General features: G+C 42.2%; 2 protein-coding genes and 1 pseudogene across 9 annotated transcripts in view; 1 reads left to right on the top strand and 2 right to left on the bottom strand.

Moving 5' to 3' along the window:
* DAP3 (death associated protein 3) overlaps window positions 1-22334 on the bottom strand; it is a 41472-nt gene extending 19138 nt beyond the window's left edge. The window contains exon 1 of one of the 4 annotated variants that reach the window (XM_088835862.1): window positions 22301-22334. Coding sequence is in view for 1 of the 4 variants with exons in the window: in XM_055403108.2 (XP_055259083.1) it covers window positions 20942-20946 (5 nt within the window). In the remaining 3 variants the exon portion in view is untranslated. Of the gene's footprint in view, window positions 1-20941; window positions 21374-22008; window positions 22125-22300 lie in introns of those variants that run through there. The other 3 variants (XM_055403110.2, XM_055403109.2, XM_055403108.2) reach the window with 3 other exon arrangements.
* On the bottom strand, window positions 3-20933 carry LOC129541293 (small ribosomal subunit protein uS2 pseudogene; annotated as a pseudogene).
* ASH1L (ASH1 like histone lysine methyltransferase) overlaps window positions 21477-22665 on the top strand; it is a 210024-nt gene continuing 208835 nt past the window's right edge. For 2 of the 5 annotated variants that reach the window (XM_055403094.2, XM_055403091.2), the window contains exon 1: window positions 21795-22139. The gene's annotated coding sequence lies outside the window, so the exon portion shown is untranslated. The other 3 variants (XM_088835856.1, XM_055403092.2, XM_055403093.2) reach the window with 3 other exon arrangements.

Raw genomic sequence — 22665 nt, 5'->3', positions numbered from 1 at the left:
AAAGTGAAAAGGTAAGGCACAACTGGGAAAAGATATCTGCACAATGGGTTAGTATCTAGAATAAAGAATGCCTAGACATTGATTCGGAGAAGGCAATGGCAAGCCACTCCAGTACTCTTGCCTAGAAAATCCCATGGATGGAGGAGCCTGGTGGGCTGCAGTCCATGGGGTCGCTAGGGGTCGGACGCGACTGAGCGACTTCACTTTCACTTTTCACTTTCACACATTGGAGAAGGAAATGGCAACCCACTCCAGTGTTCTTGCCTGGAGAATCCCAGGGATGGGGGAACCTGGTGGGCTTCCGTCTATGGGGTCACACAGAGTCGGACACGACTGAAGTGACTTAGCAGCAGCAGCAGACATTGATTAAAAAATGAACAGAGGACATGGATATGATCAGACATTTCACAGAAAAGGGAATACAAATGGCTAGTAAATCCATGAAAAGAGTTTCACCCTGATGATAAATCAGGGAAATAGAAATTAAAACCACGACAAAGAGATTTCCACAATCACCATATTGAGAAAAATAATGAAGACAACAGCATATGCTAAAGAGCACTGGGAACATTGGGAACTTTCCTATACTGTCAATGGAATTATAAATATCTTAGAGAATAAATTTGAAATTATCTGTAAAGTTGAAAATGTACATAACTATGGCTCAGGTATTCTACTCTATTTATTTTAAAAAAACACATATACAGGTACACTGAAAAATATGTATTACAATGTTTATAGTAGTAGAATATGAATAATCAAAAACTGTAAAAAGCACAAATGTCCACTGATACAAAAGAGTGTATAAACAGAGATACAGTCATATAATGGAATACCATACAAAAATAAACTGCAGTTACATGTATGGCATAGATGGATCTCAAAACTAATGCTGAGGGCAAACTGTAATACATAACACGATATAATTCATATGAAACTCAAAAACATAAATCCTATTTGGGGAATACACATATATGTAGTAAAACTGAAAGAGAAGGAGCATGATAAACACATATTTAGAATAGTATTTACTCTTAGGGAAGAGATAAAGGGACAAGATTGGGGAAGGGCACGGAGATCTAACCAGTCCATCCTAAAGGAGATCAGTCCTGGGTGTTCATTGGAAGGACTGATGCAGAAGCTGAAACTCCAATACTTTGGCCACCTGAGCGAAGAGCTGACTCATTGGAAAAGACCCTGATGCTGGGAAAGATTGAAGGCAGGAGAAGTGGACGACAGAGGATGAGATGGTTAGATGGCATCACTGACTCAATGGACATGGGTTTGTGTAGACTACGGGAGTTGATGAAGGACAGGGAGGCCTGGCGTGCTGCGGTTCATGGGGTCGCAAGGAGTTGAACACAACTGAGCGACTGAACTGACTGACTGACACAAAGAAATTATAATGATCTACTTCAAATGATGGATAGTGAATATATGAGCATTTGCGTTTTTATTTTTATGCCATATGTGTTATGTTTATTCATTGTATGCTGGAAGTATTTAACAGAAAAACCTTATCATGTGAAGTAACAAACAGTTTAAAATACTTAAATGCAACTCTCAACATTCACTAGTAGATAACAAAGTTGCACTCATTTATTCAACAGCTACTAAGTACCTGTTATATGCCAGGGCCTGCAAATAAGATGGTGAACAAAGCTGCTATGGCCCCTGACCTGAAAGAGCTTATAGTACAGTTCAGAGAGGACATAAACTCCTATGAGTTTCATTTCCTTTTAGTTCTCAAGTTTACTTTTTCTCTTTTAGAAACAGTTTATTTTCCATCAACCTCTTTCCATTTTAGCTTGTGGAAGAACAGCTGAAGACTACTCAGTGGTCGTGCCTACATCTTCAGGGGCCTGAGCAATGGGAGCTGCACAGTGGTCTTCAGTGGCAGGCTCAGCATTCCAGGCTTCAGCAGGGCACTGGTGAATAGGCACTGATGGCACCTGCAAGCCTTCAGACCAGTCTGCCACCTCAAGTTAGGCAGCAAAGAACTTGGAGGCTGAAGGGGTCTATTCACCATAAAATTCCTCCTTGGTCACAGCCTTATCAGCTGCTGCCTGCTCTTCTTTTTCAATCTCTTCAGGATCTCTGTAAAAGCAGAGATCAGGCATGACCTCCCATCGGTGTTTACAGGAGATGGTGCCATGCACGCGCAGAACTTCCCCGGGTGAGTATCCACCACATCAGACCCACCAAGTCAGCTTTCTTGTTGCATGGGATGACCACGTCCACTCTCCTCTCCTCTCTGCACAGAGTCTGTGTTACACAGAGCAATGGTGGGCAGGTGAACGTAAGAGGGCTCTGTGACCACCAGAAATTGTGGCCCCTGGAAGGCTGCCCGGATCTGGTTAGTGAGGTCCCAGGAGAGAAGCGGCCAGCAATAGGAGTGGCTCCAGGAGCAGTAGCAAACTTCAGCACAGCTTCCTGGAGGATATGACACTCACATCATCTGGACTTTCAATGGCAACAATGGCATGACCTGCCAACAGAAGTTCCTCCCAGGTTTTCAGACTTATGATGTGGATGCCATCATTTTCCCTTTTGTACATGTACTGATCCATTTGGAAGTCAAGCATGGGTTCCAGCTGCAAGAAATTTAAGGACATCCACCCCCTTCATCTGCAGAACATAAGGGACTCCAGACATTGTGAAAGCTTCCCTTTAAATTAAAATGGGAATCCAGAACAATGCTGTATGGATCCTTGATTGGGCAGTGTAGAAAAGTTAACTTTTTAGTAAAGATGCCAAAGCATGCCTTAATTCAGTCATTCCAAAATGTGTGACAAGCTTCTACATGCCCACATCATACAGAGCATTCAGTGGTGAACAAGGCTGGCATGGTCTACTGGCCTGCCTCCTGTTTACATGTGGGATTCCAGGCTCCTTTGCTGTGTTTCAAAACCAAAAGTTCTAGTGCAGCAGTTCACAAAATGAGTTTGGTGAAACTAGTCATAAAATGCATCAATGTTCTCTGGCCAAAGAAACTTGAGAATGCGATAAAGTTATTCATTTCTTGAATAATTACAATATATGTATATATTTGCATATTTAAAAGCTTCGGGGAAAACTATAGTGAAGAGGAGGGGCTTCCGTGGTGGTTCAGCGGTCAAGAACCTGCCTGCCAATGCAGGAGATGTGGGTTGGATTCCTGGGTCAGAAAGGTCCCATGTAGAAGGAAATGGCAACCCACTCCAGTATTCTTGCCTGGAGAATCCCATGGACAGAGGAACCTGGGGAGCTACAGTCCACAAGGTTGCACAGAGTTGGATATGACTCAGTGACTAAAACAAAACCAAAAAAAATAGCAAAGAGAATTTTTCCCTAAGGTGCCCAGGTCTCCATTGTGGTGTGCAGGCTTTCTCTGTCTGCAGCCCAAGGGGGCTCTCTTGGAGTGGAGCACAAGAATGTGTGGGCTCGACAGTTGCAGCCTGTGGTCTTAGTTGCCCCAAGACCCTAGTTCCCCGACCAAGGATCAAATGTGCATCCCCTGCCTTGGAGGGTGGACTCTTAACCATTGGGTCACCAGGGAAGTCCCCCAAATCTTTTAAATCCAAATTTACTTGGTCTTAGAACCCTTTAGTTCGGTTCAGTTCAGTCGCTCAGTCGTGTCCGACTCTTTGCGACCCCGTGAATCACAGCACGCCAGGCCTCCCTGTCCATCACCAACTCCCGGAGTTCACTCAAACTCATGTCCACAGAGTCGGTGATGCCATCCAGCCATCTCATCCTCTGTCGTCCCCTTCTCCTCCCACCCCCAATCCCTCCCAGCATCAGAGTCTTTTCCAGTGAGTTAACTCGTCACATGAGGTGGCCAAAGTATTGGAGTTTCAGCTTTAACATCAGTCCTTCTAATGAACACCCAGGATTGATCTCCTTTAGAATGGACTGGTTGGATCTCCTTGCAGTCCAAGGGACTCTCAAGAGTCTTCTCCAGCACCACAGTTCAAAAGCATCGATTCTTCGGAGATCAGCTTTCTTCACAGTCCAACTCTCACATCCATACATGACCACGGGAAAAACCATAGCCTTGACTAGACGGACCTTTGTTGGCAAAGTAATTTCTCTGCTTTTTAATATACTATCTAGGTTGGTCATAACTTTACTTCCAAGGAGTAAGCGTCTTTTAATTTCATGGCTGCAATCAGCATCCACAGTGATTTTGGAGCCCCAAAAAATAAAGTCTTGGACCTCCACAAAATACTATTAATTACATTCTCCTGGATGTGAGTGGAAGGGTTGCTGCTGTGGAACAAGCATATGCCAATATGCCCAGGCCTGAAGATTAATTCTGCTAGGCTGCAGGCAGAGTTGAGGAACCCTCTGTTCCCCATTCTCCTTAGCTCCGCCTTCAGTGCCTCCATCGCTGCTCACCACCACCCAGTGCCCACGCCCATCACCACCACATGCTACCTAGTCCAACTGTGCAGGAAAGAACTAAAACAGCAAGGCTAACACTGTGATTCTGCTTGCAAGGTTGCCCCTTAGCTGGTGTCTCTGAACTTCGATTTTGGGAGAGTTCCCATCACTCCCAGAATGGGTAAGAGTGAGTCACTGTGCCTAAACTATTTACCCAAACAACATGGTTTATGTTAAACACTTGCTTTCCTTCTGGAATGTGGAATTTTAGTACATGCTGGGCAGCAAATGATTACATGACCCGCCCCAATTAAAAACCCTGGGCACTGAGACTCTTGATAGTTTCCCTGGGTGGCAACATTTCATGTGTTGTCAATTTTTTGCTGAAGGAATCAAGTGTGTCTTACACGATTCTACTGGGAAAGGACTCCTGGAAATTTATACCTGGTTTCCTCCAGATTTTGCCCAATGTGCCTTTTTCCTGTACTGACTTTGCTCTACATCTTTTTGCAGTAATAAGTCATAGCTGTAAGTACAACTATATGCTGACCTCTGAGTCCTAAGGAATCACAGAAGCTGGAGGTACTTCTGGCAACCAGCAACACAACAACCCAGTGCCCAAAACCACCCAGCATCGATTTCCACCTGATACAACCATCACCTGGCACCCAACACCACCATCTCTGACCAGCTCAATTTTCTTAACTTCAGTTCTCATTCCTTCCCTGTTAATTACCTCAACTCCCTGGCTCCATCTGTGATAACCAACCTCCATACCAATTCTAACCCTCCATGTCAGCTGATTTCCAACCGTAAGCCCTCCACCCAACCTCAACTATTCCAATTCCCAAACTGCTTATGAACCAGTGTCACTCCATCAGTATCAGGCCTACTCAACCTTGCTCCCTGTATCTGCTCATTGTGCCCTGGTACCACCACTGATGGGAGACATCTGTGGGCCACAGCTCTGCAGGGAGGTCGGGTCCTACAGAGTGGTGACATAATCCTGAGAGTAGTACTTTCTCCATGTATGCCTGTGGTCACTGAGGCCATTACTCGGGCTATGTTTTAGAAATTATGGGAAATGCTGGTCAGAAAAATGTGACCAGCTTTCCATCTTGTACCCAGTCATCTTGTATCTTACCAGCCTCCATCCTTGAACTTCTCCAATCCATCCTTTCCCCTGAAGTCTTGCTCTTAAAACCCTTCAATATTTTTCTACTGCTTTTAAAGGTAAAGGACACACACACACACGGCTTATATAAGAATGAGAGAAGATACTTTAAGGAAAAAACGAGAGTGACTCTCAAAAGTATAATCTCAAAGCAGATAATCCAGAATAAACCACATTTTCCAAGTCCTATAAAATACCTTTAAGTAAAAACAAACAAACAAAGATCAAACTGACAGGCCAACTGAAATCAGAAAGAATAGAATATGTGCTCATTCTACATTCCAGTTCAGTTCAGTCATTCATTTGTGTCTGACTCTTTGCAACTCCATGGACTGCAGCACACCAGGCTTTCCTGTCCATCACCAACTCCCAGAGCTTGCTCAAATTCATGTCTATCGAGTTAGTGATGCCATCCAACCATCGCATCCTCCTTCGTCCCCTTCTCCTCCTGCCTTCAATCTTTCCCAGCATCAGGGTCTTTTCCAATGAGTCAGTTCTTCACATCAGATGGCCAAAATATTGGAATTTCAGCTTCAGCATCAGTCCTTTCAATGAATATTAAGGACTGATTTCCCGTAAGATTGACTGGCTGGATCTCCTTGCAGTCCAAGGGACTCTCAAGAGTCTTCTCCAAAACCACAGTTCAAAAGCATCAATTTTTCCGTGCTCAGCTTTCTTTATGGTCCAACTCTCACATCCATACATGACTACTGAAAAACCATAGCCTTGACTAGTCGGACCTTTGTTCGCAAGGTAATGTCTCTGCTTTTTAATATGCTCTCGAGCTTGGTCATACCTTTTCTTCCAAGGAGCAAGCGTCTTTTAATTTCATGGCTGTAGTTACCATCTACAGTGATTCTGGAGCTCAAGAAAAGAAAGTCTCTCACTGTTTCCCCATCTATGTGCCATGAAGTGATGGGGCCAGATGCCATGATTTTCGTTTTTTGAATGTTGAGTTTTAAGCCAACCATTTCACTCTCCTCTTTCCCTTTTAACAACATGATCTTTAGTTCCTCTTTGCTTTCTGCCATAAGGGTGGTGTCATCTGTATATCTGAGGTTATTGATATTTCTCCTGGCAATCTTGATTTCAGCTTTTGCTTTATCCAGCCCAGCATTTCACATGATGTACTGGCATACAAGTTAAATAAGCAGGGTGACAATACACAGCCGTAACATATTCCTTTCCCAATTTGGAACCAGCCCATTGTTCCATGTCCTGTTCTAACTGTTGCTTCTTGACCTGCATACAGGTTTCCCAGGAGGCCGGTATGGTGCTGCGGTATTCCCATCTCTTTAAGAATTTTCCACAGTTTGTTGCGATCCACACAGTCAAAGGCTTTAGTGTAGTCAATGAAGAAGAAGTAGATATTTTTCTGGAATTCTCTTGCTTTTTCTATTTGATCTCTGGTTCCTCTGCCTTTTCTAAATCCAGCTTGAACATCTGGAAATTCTCGGTTCACGTATTGCTGAAGCCAAGCTTGGAGAATTTTGAGCATTACTTTGCTAGCATGTGAGATGACCGCAATTGTGCAGTAGTTTGAACATCCTTTGCCATTGCCCTTCTGTGGGACTGGAATGAAAACTGACCTTTTCCAGTCCTATGGCTACTGCTGAGTTTTCCAAATTTGCTGGCATATTGAATGCAGCACTTTAACAGCTTTTAGGATTTGAATTAGCTCGGCTGGAATTCCATCACCTCCACTAGCTTTGTTCACAGTGATGCTTCCTAAGGCCCACTTGACTTCACAATCCAGGATGTCTGGCTCTAGTGATCATACCATCGTGGTTATCTGGGTCACTGAGATCTTTTTTGTATAGTTCTTCTGTGTATTCTTGCTACCTCTTCTTAATATCTTCTGCTTCTGTTAGATCCATACCGTATCTGTCCTTGATTGTTCCCATCTTTGCATGAAATGTTCCCTTGGTATCTCTAATTTTCTTGAAGAGACCTCTCGTCTTTCCCATTCTATTGCTTTCCTCTATTTCTTTGCACTGATTACTTATTAAAGTTTTCTTCTCTCTCCCTGCTATTCTTTGGAACTCTGCATTCAAATGGGTATATCTTTCCTTTTCTCCTTTGCTTTTAGCTTCTCTTTTTTTCTCAGCTATTTGTAAGGCCTCCTCAGACAAGCATTTTGCCTTTTTGCATTTCTGTTTCTTGGGGATGGTTTTGATCACTGCCTCCTATGCAATCCGTCCATAGTTCTTCAGGCACTCTGTCTATCAGATCTAATCCCTTGAATCTACATTCCAAGATATATACAAATCAGGGCACTTTAAAAAAAAGGCTCAAAGCCACTAATATTACGAAAAAACTGAGTAAAGATTTCTCCTTTCAGTTTTTTCATATTCTTTGAGTACTGATTTGCAGCGCACAAGTTGATCACATTGTTACTGGAAGGCAGATAAAGGGCCGGTTTCCTCATGGTATAAGATGAAAAGAGTTATGGAGATGAAGGGTGTGATGGCTGCACAATAATGTGAATGTAAAATAGCATGGAACTGTACACTTAAAAACAGCAATGATGAAAAATAGATGGCTATAATGGTAAATTTTATTTTATATACATTTTACCACAATAAAAAGTAGAAAAAAAAACCCGTAAGAAGACTGAAGGTTAAAATTAAAGATAAATAATTACCGCAAGTTTTCTAGGAAGTAAAGGTGATGGAAAAATTTCTCAATGATATCACTAAGATACATCTCTAATATTGCTCCAATGCCATCATTCTGAGACGCTACCCATTGTCTAGTTATACTCTTCTAAGGCGGAAGAGTCCTCCTTCCAATCCCAGTCCTTCTTTGTTTAAGGTGTGGATAAAACAAACAAATCCCAGAGATAAATAATTTCAGAGTCTTTAAACCACTTGGAGCTTTTTCAGGTATACTTGGAAGCAACGTTTACTCACTACTGTATTCAAAGTTCTGTCACTTTAATGAAACATTTTGGATAGTGTTAGGACCCTCTTTTTTAAAAAAAGTGTTCTCACATAGGCCAAATGTATACTGAAAATGAAATCAGAAAAAGCCTGTACCAAACTTACAAAGCTATCCCAAAGATTATGTACTAACACTTCAGTGGTCACAAAAATTACTTTTTAAATTAAGCATTTACCATTGAGACATTCGTAGATTCACATGCAGTTGAAATAAGTAACACATGTTCCACGTATCCTTGCGGCTCAGATGGTAAAGAATCTGCCTGCAATCTGGTAGACCCAGGTTCAATCCCTGGATCAGGAAGATCTCCTGGAGAAAGGAATGGCAACCCACTCCAATATTCTTGCCTGGGAAATCCCATGGATAGAGGAGCCCTGCGGGCTACAGTCCAGGAGGTGCCAAAGAGTTAGACTGGACTGAGCATCTAACACAACAACAATGTATCCTTTACCCAGTTTCTTCCAATGGTAACATCTTGCAAAACTATAGTACAATATAGTACCAAGATACTGACATTAACAGTCAAAACACGAAACATCTCCATCACTTTAAGGATCCTTCAGATAGCCCTTATATAGCCTCCTGCACTTCCCTTTCACAACCTTCCCATTCCTTAACCAACACAACAACTAATCTGTTCTGTTTCTATAATTTTGTCATTTCAAGAATGTTACATTAATGAAATCATACTATATGCAACCTTTTACTATCAGCTTTTTCCATTCACCATAATTTTCTGGAGATTCATCTGGGCTGTGTGTTACATGTATCAATAGTTTCTTCTTCTTTTTAAAAAAATTTTTTGGTCATGCTACGCAGCTTGTGGGATCTTGTGCAGCATTTGGTATCTTAATTCTCTGACCAGGGATCAAACTCATGCCCCAGTAGTTTGTTCTTTTAATCCTGAGTACTATTCCATGGTATGAATGTTTATGCATAAACTGTTTACTCACTGAAGGTCCAGATTTTGGCTATTACGAATAAACTGCAGTTAAACATTTACAGGTTTTTGTGCAAAAAGAATCATAAATTCTTAAAGTTAAGATGATCTACTTCATACAGAGCTCATTCAGAACTGAATTAATACTGCTGCTGCTGCTGCTGCTAAGTTGCTTCAGTCGTGTCCGACTCTGTGCGACCCCATAGACGGCAGCCCACGAGGCTCCCCCATCCCTGGGATTCTCCAGGCAAGAACACTGGAGTGGGGTGCCATTTCCTCCTCCAATGCATGAAAGTGAAAAGTGAAAGTGACGCCGCTCAGTCTTGTCCAACTCTTAGTGACCCCATGGACTGCAGCCCACCAGGCTCCTCCGTCCATGGGATTTTCCAGGCAAGAGTACTGGAGTGGGGTGCATTGCCTTCTCCAACTCCATATAACTCAAATGTATACTATAGTATAGTAAACCTATTAGATAATCAAAAACTTCTTCAACTAAGTCAAAAAAAGATGCCTACTGCTGCTGCTGCTAAGTCACTTCAGTCGTGTCCAACTCTGTGCGACTCCATAGACAGCAGCCAACTAGGCTCCACCGTCCCTGGGATTCTCCAGGCAAGAACACTGGAGTGGAATACAAAAGAATGCTTTGGTGTTTTTACTTGTATCTTCATTTTAAAACAATGATCTGAAAAAAAACTTGGAGCTATTTTTAAATCAGTTTATCATTTTGATTTTAGAGTGATCTGATTCATAGAAAGTGTCCATAACACCAGTAAACTGGCAGATTGAACCTGAGGTTGAAAGTTGAATTCATAGTGGCTGATCATATACCATTATAAGTTTGACAAAGTGATACCTCTAAATTATTTTTCCCCAAGGTTAAGTATTAGAGAATTCAAAAACAAAATTTTACATTTTTCAAAGCTTTACTTTAAAAGGATTTTCTTTTGTTTCATCTTAAAACTCCAAGTGATAAAGCGAAGTGGGTAAACTATCTCCAAATTACAGATAAAGTCAACTAATATGGCCAATATCACACAACTCAAGTGGGTGGACCAGATTTAGTCCTAGAAAGTCAGTACTTGGTTCCTAATCCCAGATTCTTTCTGCTATGCCACACCAACTGTGCTGAGCTGTTATACTCCATTTTAGGAGGAATACCTGGAGTTTATTCAAAATAAAGAAAGGTGAGATTCCTTACATATTGAAGAATTTCTAACCAAAATGCTAACAGGGAAACTACTTATGTTAGAATTAATACTACAATGATCTTATTATCAGTTTTTCTTTTTTCCAGAAACAAGCATTGTATTAAGCAATTTATAGGCACTGTCTGACAACACAATCCTATGAAGTAGATACTATTAAGTACCCATGAAAACAGGGATGGATAGACTAACTTGCCTGAAGGTATATAGCCTAGAAGTGACAGTTCTAGCATTCAAATCCATGTGTGACTCTGTATTCTTTCTCATTAGCCACTGTATATACTGTATTGTCAATTATCAAGTGCCTGAATATTTTCACTGATGGGGAACGCACTAAGCAGTCCATATGGTTTTCAGGTTTTATGGAAAGTTCTTTCACAATCTGAGGTAAAATGTCTCCTTGTAGCTTTCAATCCACTATCCCAGTCTTTCTATTTGGTTTTACAAGCCACCTTTCACACAATAAATTGAAGGTAGCTATGTCCCCTATTTTATCTTTTCCTGGGTAAATGTTTTCAGTTTCTCAAAGCAATCATCATACAAGTCCTTTACATTACTGATACTCTTCAGCTATCACCTGTTTCTAGATTTTGTATTTTCAAGAGTAACTACTTTGTTATTCTGTAACACCACTGTTTCATTGAGAACACAGTTCACCAATATCATCAGTTCTTTCTTTTTTAAACAAATATTCCTGAGTCCTAGTGTTAGTCACTCAGTCACGTCCGACTCTTTCTGACCCTAGGGACTGCAGCAAGCCAGGTTCCTCTGTCTGTGGGATTTTCTTGGCAAGCATACTGGAGAGGGTTGCCATTTCCTTCTCCAGGGGATCTTCCTGACCCAGGGATTGAACCTGTGTCTCCTGCACTGCAGGCAGATTCTTTACCATCTGAGCCACCAGTTGTTATAAAACAAATATTATTATCTAGCAAAATCCCAGCAGTCTTTTTAATGGAAATTGTCAAGCTGATCTCAAAATTCATATGAAAATGCAATGAACTCAGAATAGCCTATAAAACCTTGAAAAAAAAAGTTGGAGGGCTTACATTCCTGATTTCAAAAGTTATGGTATAAGCATATGCCTATAGATCTTATGTCTCACCTATATGCCTACAGATAAATGGAACAGAGTTGAGAATTCAGTAATAAACTCTTACACCACAGTCAGCTGATTTTTAACATGAGTGCCAAGAAAATCCAATGGGAGGAAGGACAGTCAAGAAATGGTGGGATAGCAGACTATCCACATGTAAAAGAATGAAACTGGGACTCCTACCCCACATCACATACAAAAATTAGCTCAAAATAGATCACAGACCTAAATGGAAGTGCGAAAACTATAAAACTGTGTTTTCTTCTAAGAAAACAGGAGTAAATCTCTGGGACTTTGGATTATGCATTGGTTTCTTAGTGATGCCAAAAGCTCAAATAACAAAAATAAAAATAGGTACTTGGACTTCATCAAAATTAAAAGTTTCTGCTTCAAAGGATACTATCAAGACAGATAATGCCTCGGCAGTTCAGTGGTTAGGAATCAGTGCTTTCATAGCCAGAGCCAGGTTTGATCTCTGGTGGGGGAATCAGCAAAAAAAATTAGACCTCCCCAAAAAGAAAAGAAACAAAACACAACAAAACGGAGAAAGTAAAAAACCCACAGAATGTCAGAAAAGATTTGCAAATTATGTATCTGATAAAGACATAATATATCTGATTATATATCTGTATATCCATATACAAGGAACTGAGCAATAAAAAGAAAACAGAACTCAAAAATGGTCCAAGAACTTAGACGTTTCTCCAAAGAAGTTATATACAATGACCATTAAGCACATGAAAGGACTCTCAACACCACTAGGAAAATACAAATCAGAAACACAATGTGATATAGGACTTCCCTGGTCCAGTGGTCAAAAATCTACCTTGCAATGCAGGGAGCATGGGTTCTATCCCTGGTCAGGGCACTAAAATCCTACATGGCTCGGAGCAACTAAGCCTGTGCACCGCTACTCGAGAGTCCATGTGCTACAACAAAAGATCCCATGTGACTAAGAACCAATGCAGCCAAAGAAATTTTGTTGTTGTTCTGTCGCTCAGTTGTGTTGGACTCTTTGCAACCCCATGGACTGTAGCAGTCCAAGCTACCCTGTCCTTCACTATCTCCAGGAATTTGCTCAAATTCATGTCCCTTGAGTTGATGTTGCCATGCAAACATCTCATCCTCTGTTGCCCCTTTCTTCTCCTGCCCTCAATCTTTCCTAGCACCAGTCTTTTCCAATGAGTCAGTTCTTTGCATCAGATGGCCAAAATACTGGAGCTTCAGCATCAGTCCTTCCAATGAATATCAGGGCTGATTTCCTTTAGGACTGACTGGTTTGATCTCCCTGCAATTCAAGGGACTCTCAAGAGTCTTCTCCAGCACCACAGTTCAAAAGCATCAATTCTTTGGTGCTCAGCCTTCTTTATAGTCCAACTCTCATATCCATACATGACTACTGGAGAACCCTGTAGCTTTGACTATATGGACCTTTGTTGACAAAGTAATGCCTGCTCTTTAATACACTGTCTAGGTTGTCATAGCTTTTCTTCCAAGGAGCAAGCATCTTTCAACTTCAAATAAATTAATTAAAAAAAATACAATATGATACCGCTTCACACTCACAAGGATAGCTAAAATCAAAAAGAACAGACAATAACAGGCATTAAGGATGCAGAAAAACCAGAATCCTCACACATTGCTGCTAGGACTGTAAAATGGCTCAGTCACTTTGGCAAACTGTTAGTCATTTCCTCAAAAGTTTTAACATGGATTTACCAAATGACCTAGCAATCCTTCCCCTAGTTATATACCCAAGAGAAATGAAAACACTTGCACACATAACCATTTGTGTGGAAATGCTCACAGCTGCATCATTCATAATAGCCAAAATCTAGAAACAATCCAAATGTCCATTAACTGATAAACAGATGTGGTGCAGTCATTCAATGGAACGTTATTCAGTAAGTAAAAAGTAATGAAGCTCTGATACATGTTACAACATGGATGAACCTTTAAACAAAAGGAATGAAGTCTGTCACAAAAGATCACATGTAGTATACTTCTAATGATATGAAATGTTCACAACAGGCAAATCTACTGAGACAAAAAATTAGATTAGTTGTTGCCAGAGCTGGGAGAGGGGAGAATGGAGACTGACTACTGGTGGGTACTTCTGGGGTAATAAAAATGTTCTAAAATTAGACAGTAGTAATGTTTATGCAACTTTGTGAATATACTAAAAACTGAGTGAACTGTACACTTTAAAGACACTGAGTTTAACTGTACATGAATTATAGTATGTCAACCTTAATAAAGCTGCTATTACTGCAAAGAGTCAGACTTGATTGAGTGCACACGGACAGTTATGTAAGTTACAGGTATGGTGTCCTGTGTTTTTACAGTCCATAGGGCTGTAAAGAGTCACACACAACTGAGCAACTGAGCACATGCATACAGTCCAGGTTGGATTCAAATGGCAGGAAGGAGACTTTACCACTTTATGGGAGGATCTGTAAAATTAGACCACAGGGTCGCAAAGAGTTGGACACAACTGAGTGACTTTCATTTTCACTTTTGCTGCAAAATTACAATTTTTCTAACAAGTGGAAACCACCGTACTGTTAAAAAATGGAGAAGCTTGGATCTAAACATGGTTATCAGAATTGAGAGTAAATATTCCTCATCACTATACCATTTTTCTTCCTGCTGCTGCTGCCGCTGCTAAGTCACTTCAGTCGTGTCTGACTCTGTGCGACCCCATAGACGGCAGCCCACCAGGCTCCCCCATCCCTGGGATTCTCCAGGCAAGAACACTGGAGTGGGTTGCCATTTCCTTCTCCGAGGTAGCCTCAATAGTTTATTTGTGCAGCTATTTGTTGATTTTGACCTTAGTTAAGAATAACTGAATTATTAAAATTCAATTGTTTTGAAACTTGTCAATATTATCTATATTAATAAAAGTTTCTGAAACTTCACAATTTTAAACATTTAGTTATAAAGTTAATCATGAGAATTAAAAGTTGTTTTGTTGTTGTTTAATCACTAAGTCATGTCTGACTCTTTTGTAACCCTGGACAGTAGTCTGCCAAGGCTCCTCTGTCAATGGGATTTCCCAGGCAAGAATACTGGAGTGGATTGCCCTTTCCTTCTCCAGGGGATCTTCCTGACCCAGGGATCGAACCTGTGTCCCCTGCTTGGCAGGCAGATTCTTTACCACTAAGCCACCTGGGAAGCCCAAAATTGTTTTGATAAAATTCCAAACCAGAAATTATTGAGTAGAGTTGCAGTTTTCATATCAGTTTCAGCATCGGATGAAATCTGACTTTATTTTGTATGCATAATATTAGAAATCTGGAGTCACACAGGTAGTTGCAAGGCATAAACATTTGTAATAGTTTTTTAGTTTTTATTTTTAAAAACTTTGGGTCAAAAGAACAGCAAAGATAGTACAAAGAGTTTCCTTACACCCTTCATCCAACTTTTCCTAATGTTAACATCTTATATGCCCACAGCACAATTATCAAAATCAAGAAATTAATAGTGTTACAATACTATTAACTAAACCATGGACTTTATTTGGATTTTGCAAACTTTTCTGATAATGTACTCTTTCTGTTATAGGTTCCAATTCAGGATCCTCCATATAGAGATTGGAATGTTTTTCTGAAATCTATCACCAACATATTACCTATCCTTTAAAAATTATGTGAAAATTATAAGTTTGAAAACTATATCCTCAGCTATTTCATTCAAGTAACAATTTAATACGATACAGTTATCTGAAGAGTTCTGTAACATAGCCTAGATCACTGGTTCCCAATGTTGGCTGCACATTAGAACCACCTGAATATAATTAAAACTCTGCTGCCCAGACTGTATCTCAGACCAATTAAACCACAATGTCTATCAGTGAGATTCAGACATAGGTATTTCACAGGTATCAGAGTTACCTCACTGATTCCAATGTGCAGCTAAGAGTGAGAACCACTGCACTGATGTCAATGGTGAAGGGAATTTCAGCCCATTTAAGAACAGGTAGTCTCTGGGTATGGTTAATAACCAATTCAGCATTCAGCACATATTTCTCCAAAAAGCCATGAGATTATCAAATGTCTTCTATTACTGAAGATATTATATATATAAAATGGCATTATTTTGGTTTACCATTCATGAAATTTTGACAAAAGATGATACATTAGCCTGCCAGAACTTTTTCTCTATTGAAAGTAGACTGATTTCCCAATGATTAGTAAATCTTTTTCATTCATTTATTTATTATTTTTTGGCCATGTCATGTAGCATGTGGGATCTTAGTTCCCTGACCAGGGATAGGAACTCAGTCTATGACCCCTGCATTAAGAATGTGGAGTCCTAACCTCTGGACCACTGGGGAAGTCCTAGGAATCTTTTTTTTCTAAACCAGCAACTTTGCCCCCTGTGAAACATCTGGCAAAGTCTGGTAGGAGTTTGGTTGTCACAACTTGGGGGAGAGGTGCATCTAGTGAATAGAGAGGCCAGGGTTTCTGTTAAACGTTCTGCAATGCACCGGAGAGGCTCCCACAGCAAAGAATTATGCGGCCCTGAGTTTCAGCAGTGGCAAGGTTGAGAGTGTTCTAAATCTTGAGTCCTATAGGAAAAATTTGGTTCTTGGAGGTTATTCATTGCAACATTGTTTCTAATATTGCAATGGAAAGAGCCTAATTCAGCAGATAGGCAGCATATCCATACAACGGAATACTATGCAGCTGTTTAGAAACAAAACAATCCCAAAAGCTCTCTCCACATAATGAGGAAAAATCTCTAATATACATTAAGTGAAAAACAAAACAAAAACAAAATGCAGAACAATGTATACAGCAAGCTATCATTTACGTAAAAAGGGGGAAATCTATCCAATTTGTTTGTACAAAGGTAAATATTTTGAAGGATATACAAAAATTGATAATCCTGTTTGCCTTCAGGGAAAGGAAATGGGTTCTTAAGGGGACAGGAAGAGAGAGAGTAGTGTCTTTTATACTTTTTGACCTCTGAACCATGTTGCTATCACCCAGGGAGAAAGTAAATTTTAAAAAATTAAATCAATAAACCCCTAATGAATCCTTTAAAGCTAACAAATAGGTTTTCTGTATGAATTATGTTACTGTTTAGAAAAATCCTGCTGCATCCAATTGTGTTAGGTTGAGGTTAAAGAAAATACACAGTGGGGCCTCATCCCAACAACACATCTAAATCTACCCTGGCAAGGTTTGGTAAACCCTAAGGTTTCTCACAAGGGTACTTTTCATGTAACATTCTTCACAGGAAAAATAACATTATTTCAAGCTTGTAAAAACATCTTTTTTTTTTTTCTTTACTCTGTGAGGCCAAATTTCCTATCTGTAAAACAAGGGCAAGGACTATAGTAGTGTTTTCCAAACATTTTTCCTTCCTTTGGTAATATAACATTTACCAAGCTAAGAAGAATTTAAAATACCAACATATAAAAAGTACGTAAGGGCTGTGCTGGGAAAAACAGGAATAAGGAATGTCTGCTTTGATGTCCACTTTCTTCCGCTACTGAAGTCCAGAGGAAAACATCCAGGGTTCAGAAAGCAAAACCAAGCCGCCCAGAGCAGCCGCAGTAGCAACAGCTAACATTCACTAAGTGTTTCCTGCAGGTCAGGCAGCGGTCTGAGCGCTTCATACAAATTAACTTTTGTACATTTGCAAAACAGTTCTATGACATAAATATTATCATCTCCAACTTACAAAGACAGAGTGGCAAGTATGGCAAAATAGTTAAAAACATGGACTCAAGAATAACTTCTTAAAAAAAAAAAGAATCTAACTTCTAGGATTTGAAATGGGGCTCTCCTGCTTAATAGCTGTGTGACCTTAAGCAAGTTACTTAAATTTTGTGTTGTCTGTTTCCTCATTTCTAAAATGGAGAAAATGGTAGTATTTACATACAGGATTCTTAAAAGGATTAAATTACTTTAAAAAAATTGGTTATTACTATGACTAGTTTCTATCCAAGTTTGCACAGCTACCAAGTAAGAGTTAGGCTTCAAACCCAGGCAGTGGGGAGTGTACATTTCTACTTTGCTAAAAGGCAATTACCTGAAACTTGAGTTTAAAACCATGGTACCCAAACAAAAGTTGCAGAGTTCTTCCGTTGGTAAACAGAAAATTATTTATGGACTATTATATATACGTATACATACATATATATATTTTACTAATCATATAAGAGTTTGAAGTTCTATATTTTTATAGCATTTACCATAACTTGTCAAGTGTAAAGTTAACCCTGATGATACTCCAGTAGGTTGTATCTTTAAATGTTTGAAACTTTATTTTAAAAGTGTACATCAGGATTTCCCTGGTGGTTCAGTGGCTGAGAATCTGCCTTGGAATTCGGGGAACTCGGATTCAATCCCTGGTCAGGGAACTAAGATCCCGCACATCTTGGGGTAGCCTGCAAGCCGAGACTAGACCGCCGGTGTGCCACAACTAAGACCAGATGAAGCCAAATAAATATTTTTTAAAAGTGTTGACTGAAAAGCTTTTCTTGCTAATCTGCATTCCACCGTTCCCTGCTGCAACATCCCGGCAAGGAAGCATTATGAGATAAATGTTTAATTACTTCTATTCTAGTGGGGAAATCTGAGCTCAGCTTAGCTAAGACTACAGCTGTACAGCAATTGCATAGAGCCCAACTGTCTATTTACAGCTTGAGGACTGATGCCAGAAGCAGAGCAGTAGGGAAACATTGGAAATCTGGGAGGTTTTGCTGAGGGCCTCTCACTGTGCTTAAAGAAAAGTTTCAGTTAAATCTTATCCTCTTTTAAATTAAAGTACAAAACCACCATCCAAGGCAAAGTACTCTGGAGGTAGCCATGATTTGTCCCCCTCTGTGTTTCCTATTGCTGCTATAACAAATTACCACAAACCTGGTAATAATAATAAAACAACATAAATTTGTCATCTAAAGTTCTGTGGTTTAGAAGTCCAAAATCAAAGTGCCAGCAGGACTGTGTTCTCTCTGGGTGCTCTAGCGGAGTCTGTTTTCTTGCCTCCTCCAGGTTTGAGAGGCTGCCCTCTCATCTGCAAAGCCAGCCTGCAGCAGCTGGTCAGCTCTCTGTCCTCCTGCTGTCACTCTGACACTGACGCTTTGGTCTTCCTCTTCCATCTTTCAAGAACTCTTGTAATTGCAGTGGGGTTACCAGATAATTCAGGGTCATCTCCCTATTTTCAGGTTAGCTGATTAATATCCTTAATTTTCTTTTGCCATGTAACATAACACATTTACTGCTTCCAGGGATTACAACACAGACAACTTTGGGGGAACCATTATTCTGTTTTCCATACTTTTCTTGGTTCAAATAATTCAAGGTTCATTCATTCAATAAGGTCATTTTATTGAGCACTTAATATCTCTGGTAGGCACCCGGGGCATACATAAAAGAATTGAATACTATCTTATCTGTCTATACTTAATGTGCAGTTACCAGAAGTTAGTTAAAGGCACAGACTATAAATAACTCTCTTTATATACAAGTGTAGTAGAATTGTATTAGAAGTGTTTTTTCTTTGCAGCATATGCAATTATGTTGCTAAAGAGAAATTTACTGTGAAGGCAATGTGATACAGTGAAAAAAGTTATATTTTTAAGAGCCAGGCAAACTAAAGTCTAAAGATAGTTTTCTGACTTTTTTGAGTCTCAGGCTTCTCATCTGTAAAATGGGGATTACATGATCTATTTCAAAGTGTTTAAGGATTAAACGAGAAGGCAAGTTCTCCTGGTAGAGTATTTCACAAATGTTAATTTTCTTTCCCTTCTAATATTTTAGGTATCTAAAATTCATTTCAACATTTCCATGACTTGCTTTACACTAAACTACCAAAGAACATAAAAGAAATGTTAGACATAGTCCCTGACAACAAATTGAAAATGCTTTTAGTAGAGTAACAGACTTGCGTACATGGCACAATTAAAAAAGATCAACGGCTCCTAAACAGCTCCATGAAAAAGCTGGGATTTAAGGTTAGGAAAAGCAAATATAGAGTGAGGTAACTGAGGCTAATTTCCCTTTAAATAAAAAACAAAAAGCAAGCAAACAAAACCATATTCACATTGAAATATGGTAAGGAGGAAATTGAAGGGGACGACGGAGAATGAGATGGATGGATGGCATCACCGACTCTGTGGACATTAGTTTGAGTGTACTCCGGGAGTTGGTGATGGACAGGGGGGCCTGGCGTGCTGTGATTCATGGGGTCGCGGAGAGTCGGACACGACTGAGCGACTGAACTGAACTGAAGGAGGAAATTTAGGAGTGTCTAACTGTAGAGCGTGAATGGCCTAGATTAATCTAGTACAGTGATTTTCAAACTATTCCCAGATCTCCAGAAGTCCACAGATGTGAAGGAAAACGGAAACATAAGTGGATCCCTTGCCTCATTTATTCGGCTTTGTCTACAAGGTGAAACAAAAGATTACTAGAATAGAGCTTTGGGATTACCTGTGGCTTTTAATAGTCCATAATTCTTTTGAATTCAATCAAGAAAAAGTAAATGTTTATGCAGAGTTTTGACACACAAGCATCAGTAACTATGGAAATCTGATAGACCTAAATTTGCATTGTTTTATTAACGATTTGGAAGAATAGGACACAAACTACCAATTACGTCCACAAACCTTATCAACATCACCGTGAACGATAACATAACACTGCATTTTCCCTGTCTATGGGGTCACACAGAGTCGGACACGACTGAAGTGACTTAGCAGCAGCAGCAGCAGGAGTTAATTAGACTCTACACATATTACCACATCGCACATCAACCCTGAAGGCAGATTCAGTTCAGTCGCTCAGTCGCGTCCGACTCTTCGCGACCCCATGAATCACTGATTTCTATGTTCAGTTTTTCCTTTCTTGTTGATAAAGAAGTAAGAAAAATAACTTTCTGAAGGACACACAAGACACGGCAGATGGAGTCCAGACCTGAACTTGATATATACGGTATCTTTATTCCCTAACCAGGCTGCCTAATGAGGTCGAAAATATATCATCCATTCATCATCCATCCACGAGGAATGCGTAAAAATGCACAGAAAACATCATCGCATATAAACAGTGGTGTGAAATTCGAGAAGTTTAAGCTGGGTTTTAAGAAAAAGAAAGAAAAAGTCGACCATTGAGTGGATTCTCTCCTGGGTCCTAGGTCCGCAACACAGAGCCCAAAGGGAAGCCCCCCTAAGGAGGGTCGCCGGCCCTACTGGTCTCACTCCCTACCTCATGGAGGTTCGGAGTCCCGCTCCTTCCCCTCATGGGTACAACCCCCGTGCCGGTCCACTTCCTCACCGAGTCACAAAGCAGCTCTCCCCGCCCGGCAAACGGCAGACACCGTCAAGCGCTGTCTCCACGCCGCGCGTCCCGCAGCGGAGAAGCAAGCTCGGGTCGTGAGGCAGGAAGCTGCTCAATGCGCAGCCGCCGCGGCCTCCAACCACCCGCCAGCGGAGGGGCGCTAGGCCGCCCGCGACCCGCTCGCCGCGGCCAGGGAGAGGCCAGACGAGGAAGCCGCGGCGCCGCCGGCGAGGTAAACAGCCACGGGCTTCTCTCCGTCACTCGCGGCGATGCGTGTCCTAACGGCGCGCTCTGCCCGCGTCGCCTGTCGCTGTCCCCCCCGCCGCTGCAGCCGACGGGAATGGAAGAGGCCCGCGGCGGGGATTGTGGGAGGCGCACGCGTGAGGGGTGGAGGGTATGTCGGGGGGGCCGGGGGAGGCGGAGGCCGCGGCGGCCGTGGCGGCGGTTGGTGGCGGTGGGGGCGGGGAAGGGGGGAGGCGAGGAGAGGAGGTGGAGGAGGAGGCTTGGGCTCGCGCTGCCGAAGGTACGCGCGAGGGCCCGCGCCAGCGCTGGCCTGACAGGGGCCGAGGGCGAGGGGAGGACGGTGCCAGAAGGCGCCCCAGAGGGAGTGCGTACTGGCTGGCGGGCGCGCAAGGCGGCCGAAGGCGGTGGTTGGTGGGAGCCGCGAGCGACGAGCCCAGATACACTCTGGCGCGTGCGGGCGGGCGTGCGCGCTCCGCCGCCCGAGTCCGGTGAGGGGGGGAGGACGCAGGGGGAAAACGCGAGGAGGGAGGAGTGGGAGGTGGGGGGGCACGAGGCGCCCTTCGCTCCCTCCCTCCCAAGGAGCTGCCGCCGCCGCCGCTCTGCCGCCGCCGCTCCCGCCGCCATTTTGGGTTCGCTTTGCGGAGGGGGAGAAGATCCCCGTCTCGGCTGCGGGACCCGCCTCCCCTCAGTTTCCCCCGCTTAGCCCCACGCCTTTCCCCTCTCCTCTCTCGCATTTCCGCCAGTCCGCTCACCCGCTGGCCGCCTCCTGACAAGCGGGAGGGATCCGCTGTGGACCAAGGGAAGCGGAGGAGCCTGGTGGCGGCCGCCCCCTCTTCCCCACTTCCCTGCACTCTCATCTCCCTCGGCCTCGGCCTCTGACACGGTGAGTACAACCGTCTGGGGAGGCCTTTGGGCCTAAGTACTTCCTCAGCGACTCAGCCCTTGGCTTCCTGGGAGCTGCTGTCATCTCCCGGACCTGGACCTCCGGGAGAGCGGGGGTAAGGATGGGGGAGGGGAGGGCAGGGAAGGGGATCCTGAGCTTACCGGGAAGTCCCTCCCGGCGGGGGCGAAGGGGCGTCCCTGACAGGCGGGCTGCTGCCTAGGGGGAGGGGGCGGGAAAGTAAGCGAGCGGAGGCGGAGTCGGCTGTGCCCCTGACAGGTTAGTTTGTGTTTTGTGGCGGAAGGATTGGAGCATCCCCCACAGTCCTGTTTGTTTCGTTTAAGGGATAAAAGTGGCAGGAGGGAAGATTTTTCCGTACGGTCAGATCCGCGGTGTCTCTGACATGCTGAACTGTATGTCGGGACGACAGAATGATCTCATTTTCGCAAGTTTAATAAATGTTACTCGTTGCTTTGGGCACTGAAAGACATGTTTTTGGTCTAGAAGACAGATGGTCTGTTGGTGTATA

This window comes from Moschus berezovskii, chromosome 4, assembly GCF_049115385.1.
Source record: "Moschus berezovskii isolate FMDL1 chromosome 4, NW_MosBer_1.0, whole genome shotgun sequence".
Lineage (NCBI taxonomy): Eukaryota > Metazoa > Chordata > Mammalia > Artiodactyla > Moschidae > Moschus > Moschus berezovskii.
The sequence above is the reverse complement of the archived record's forward strand: the minus strand, read 5'-3'. Positions and strand labels throughout refer to the sequence as shown.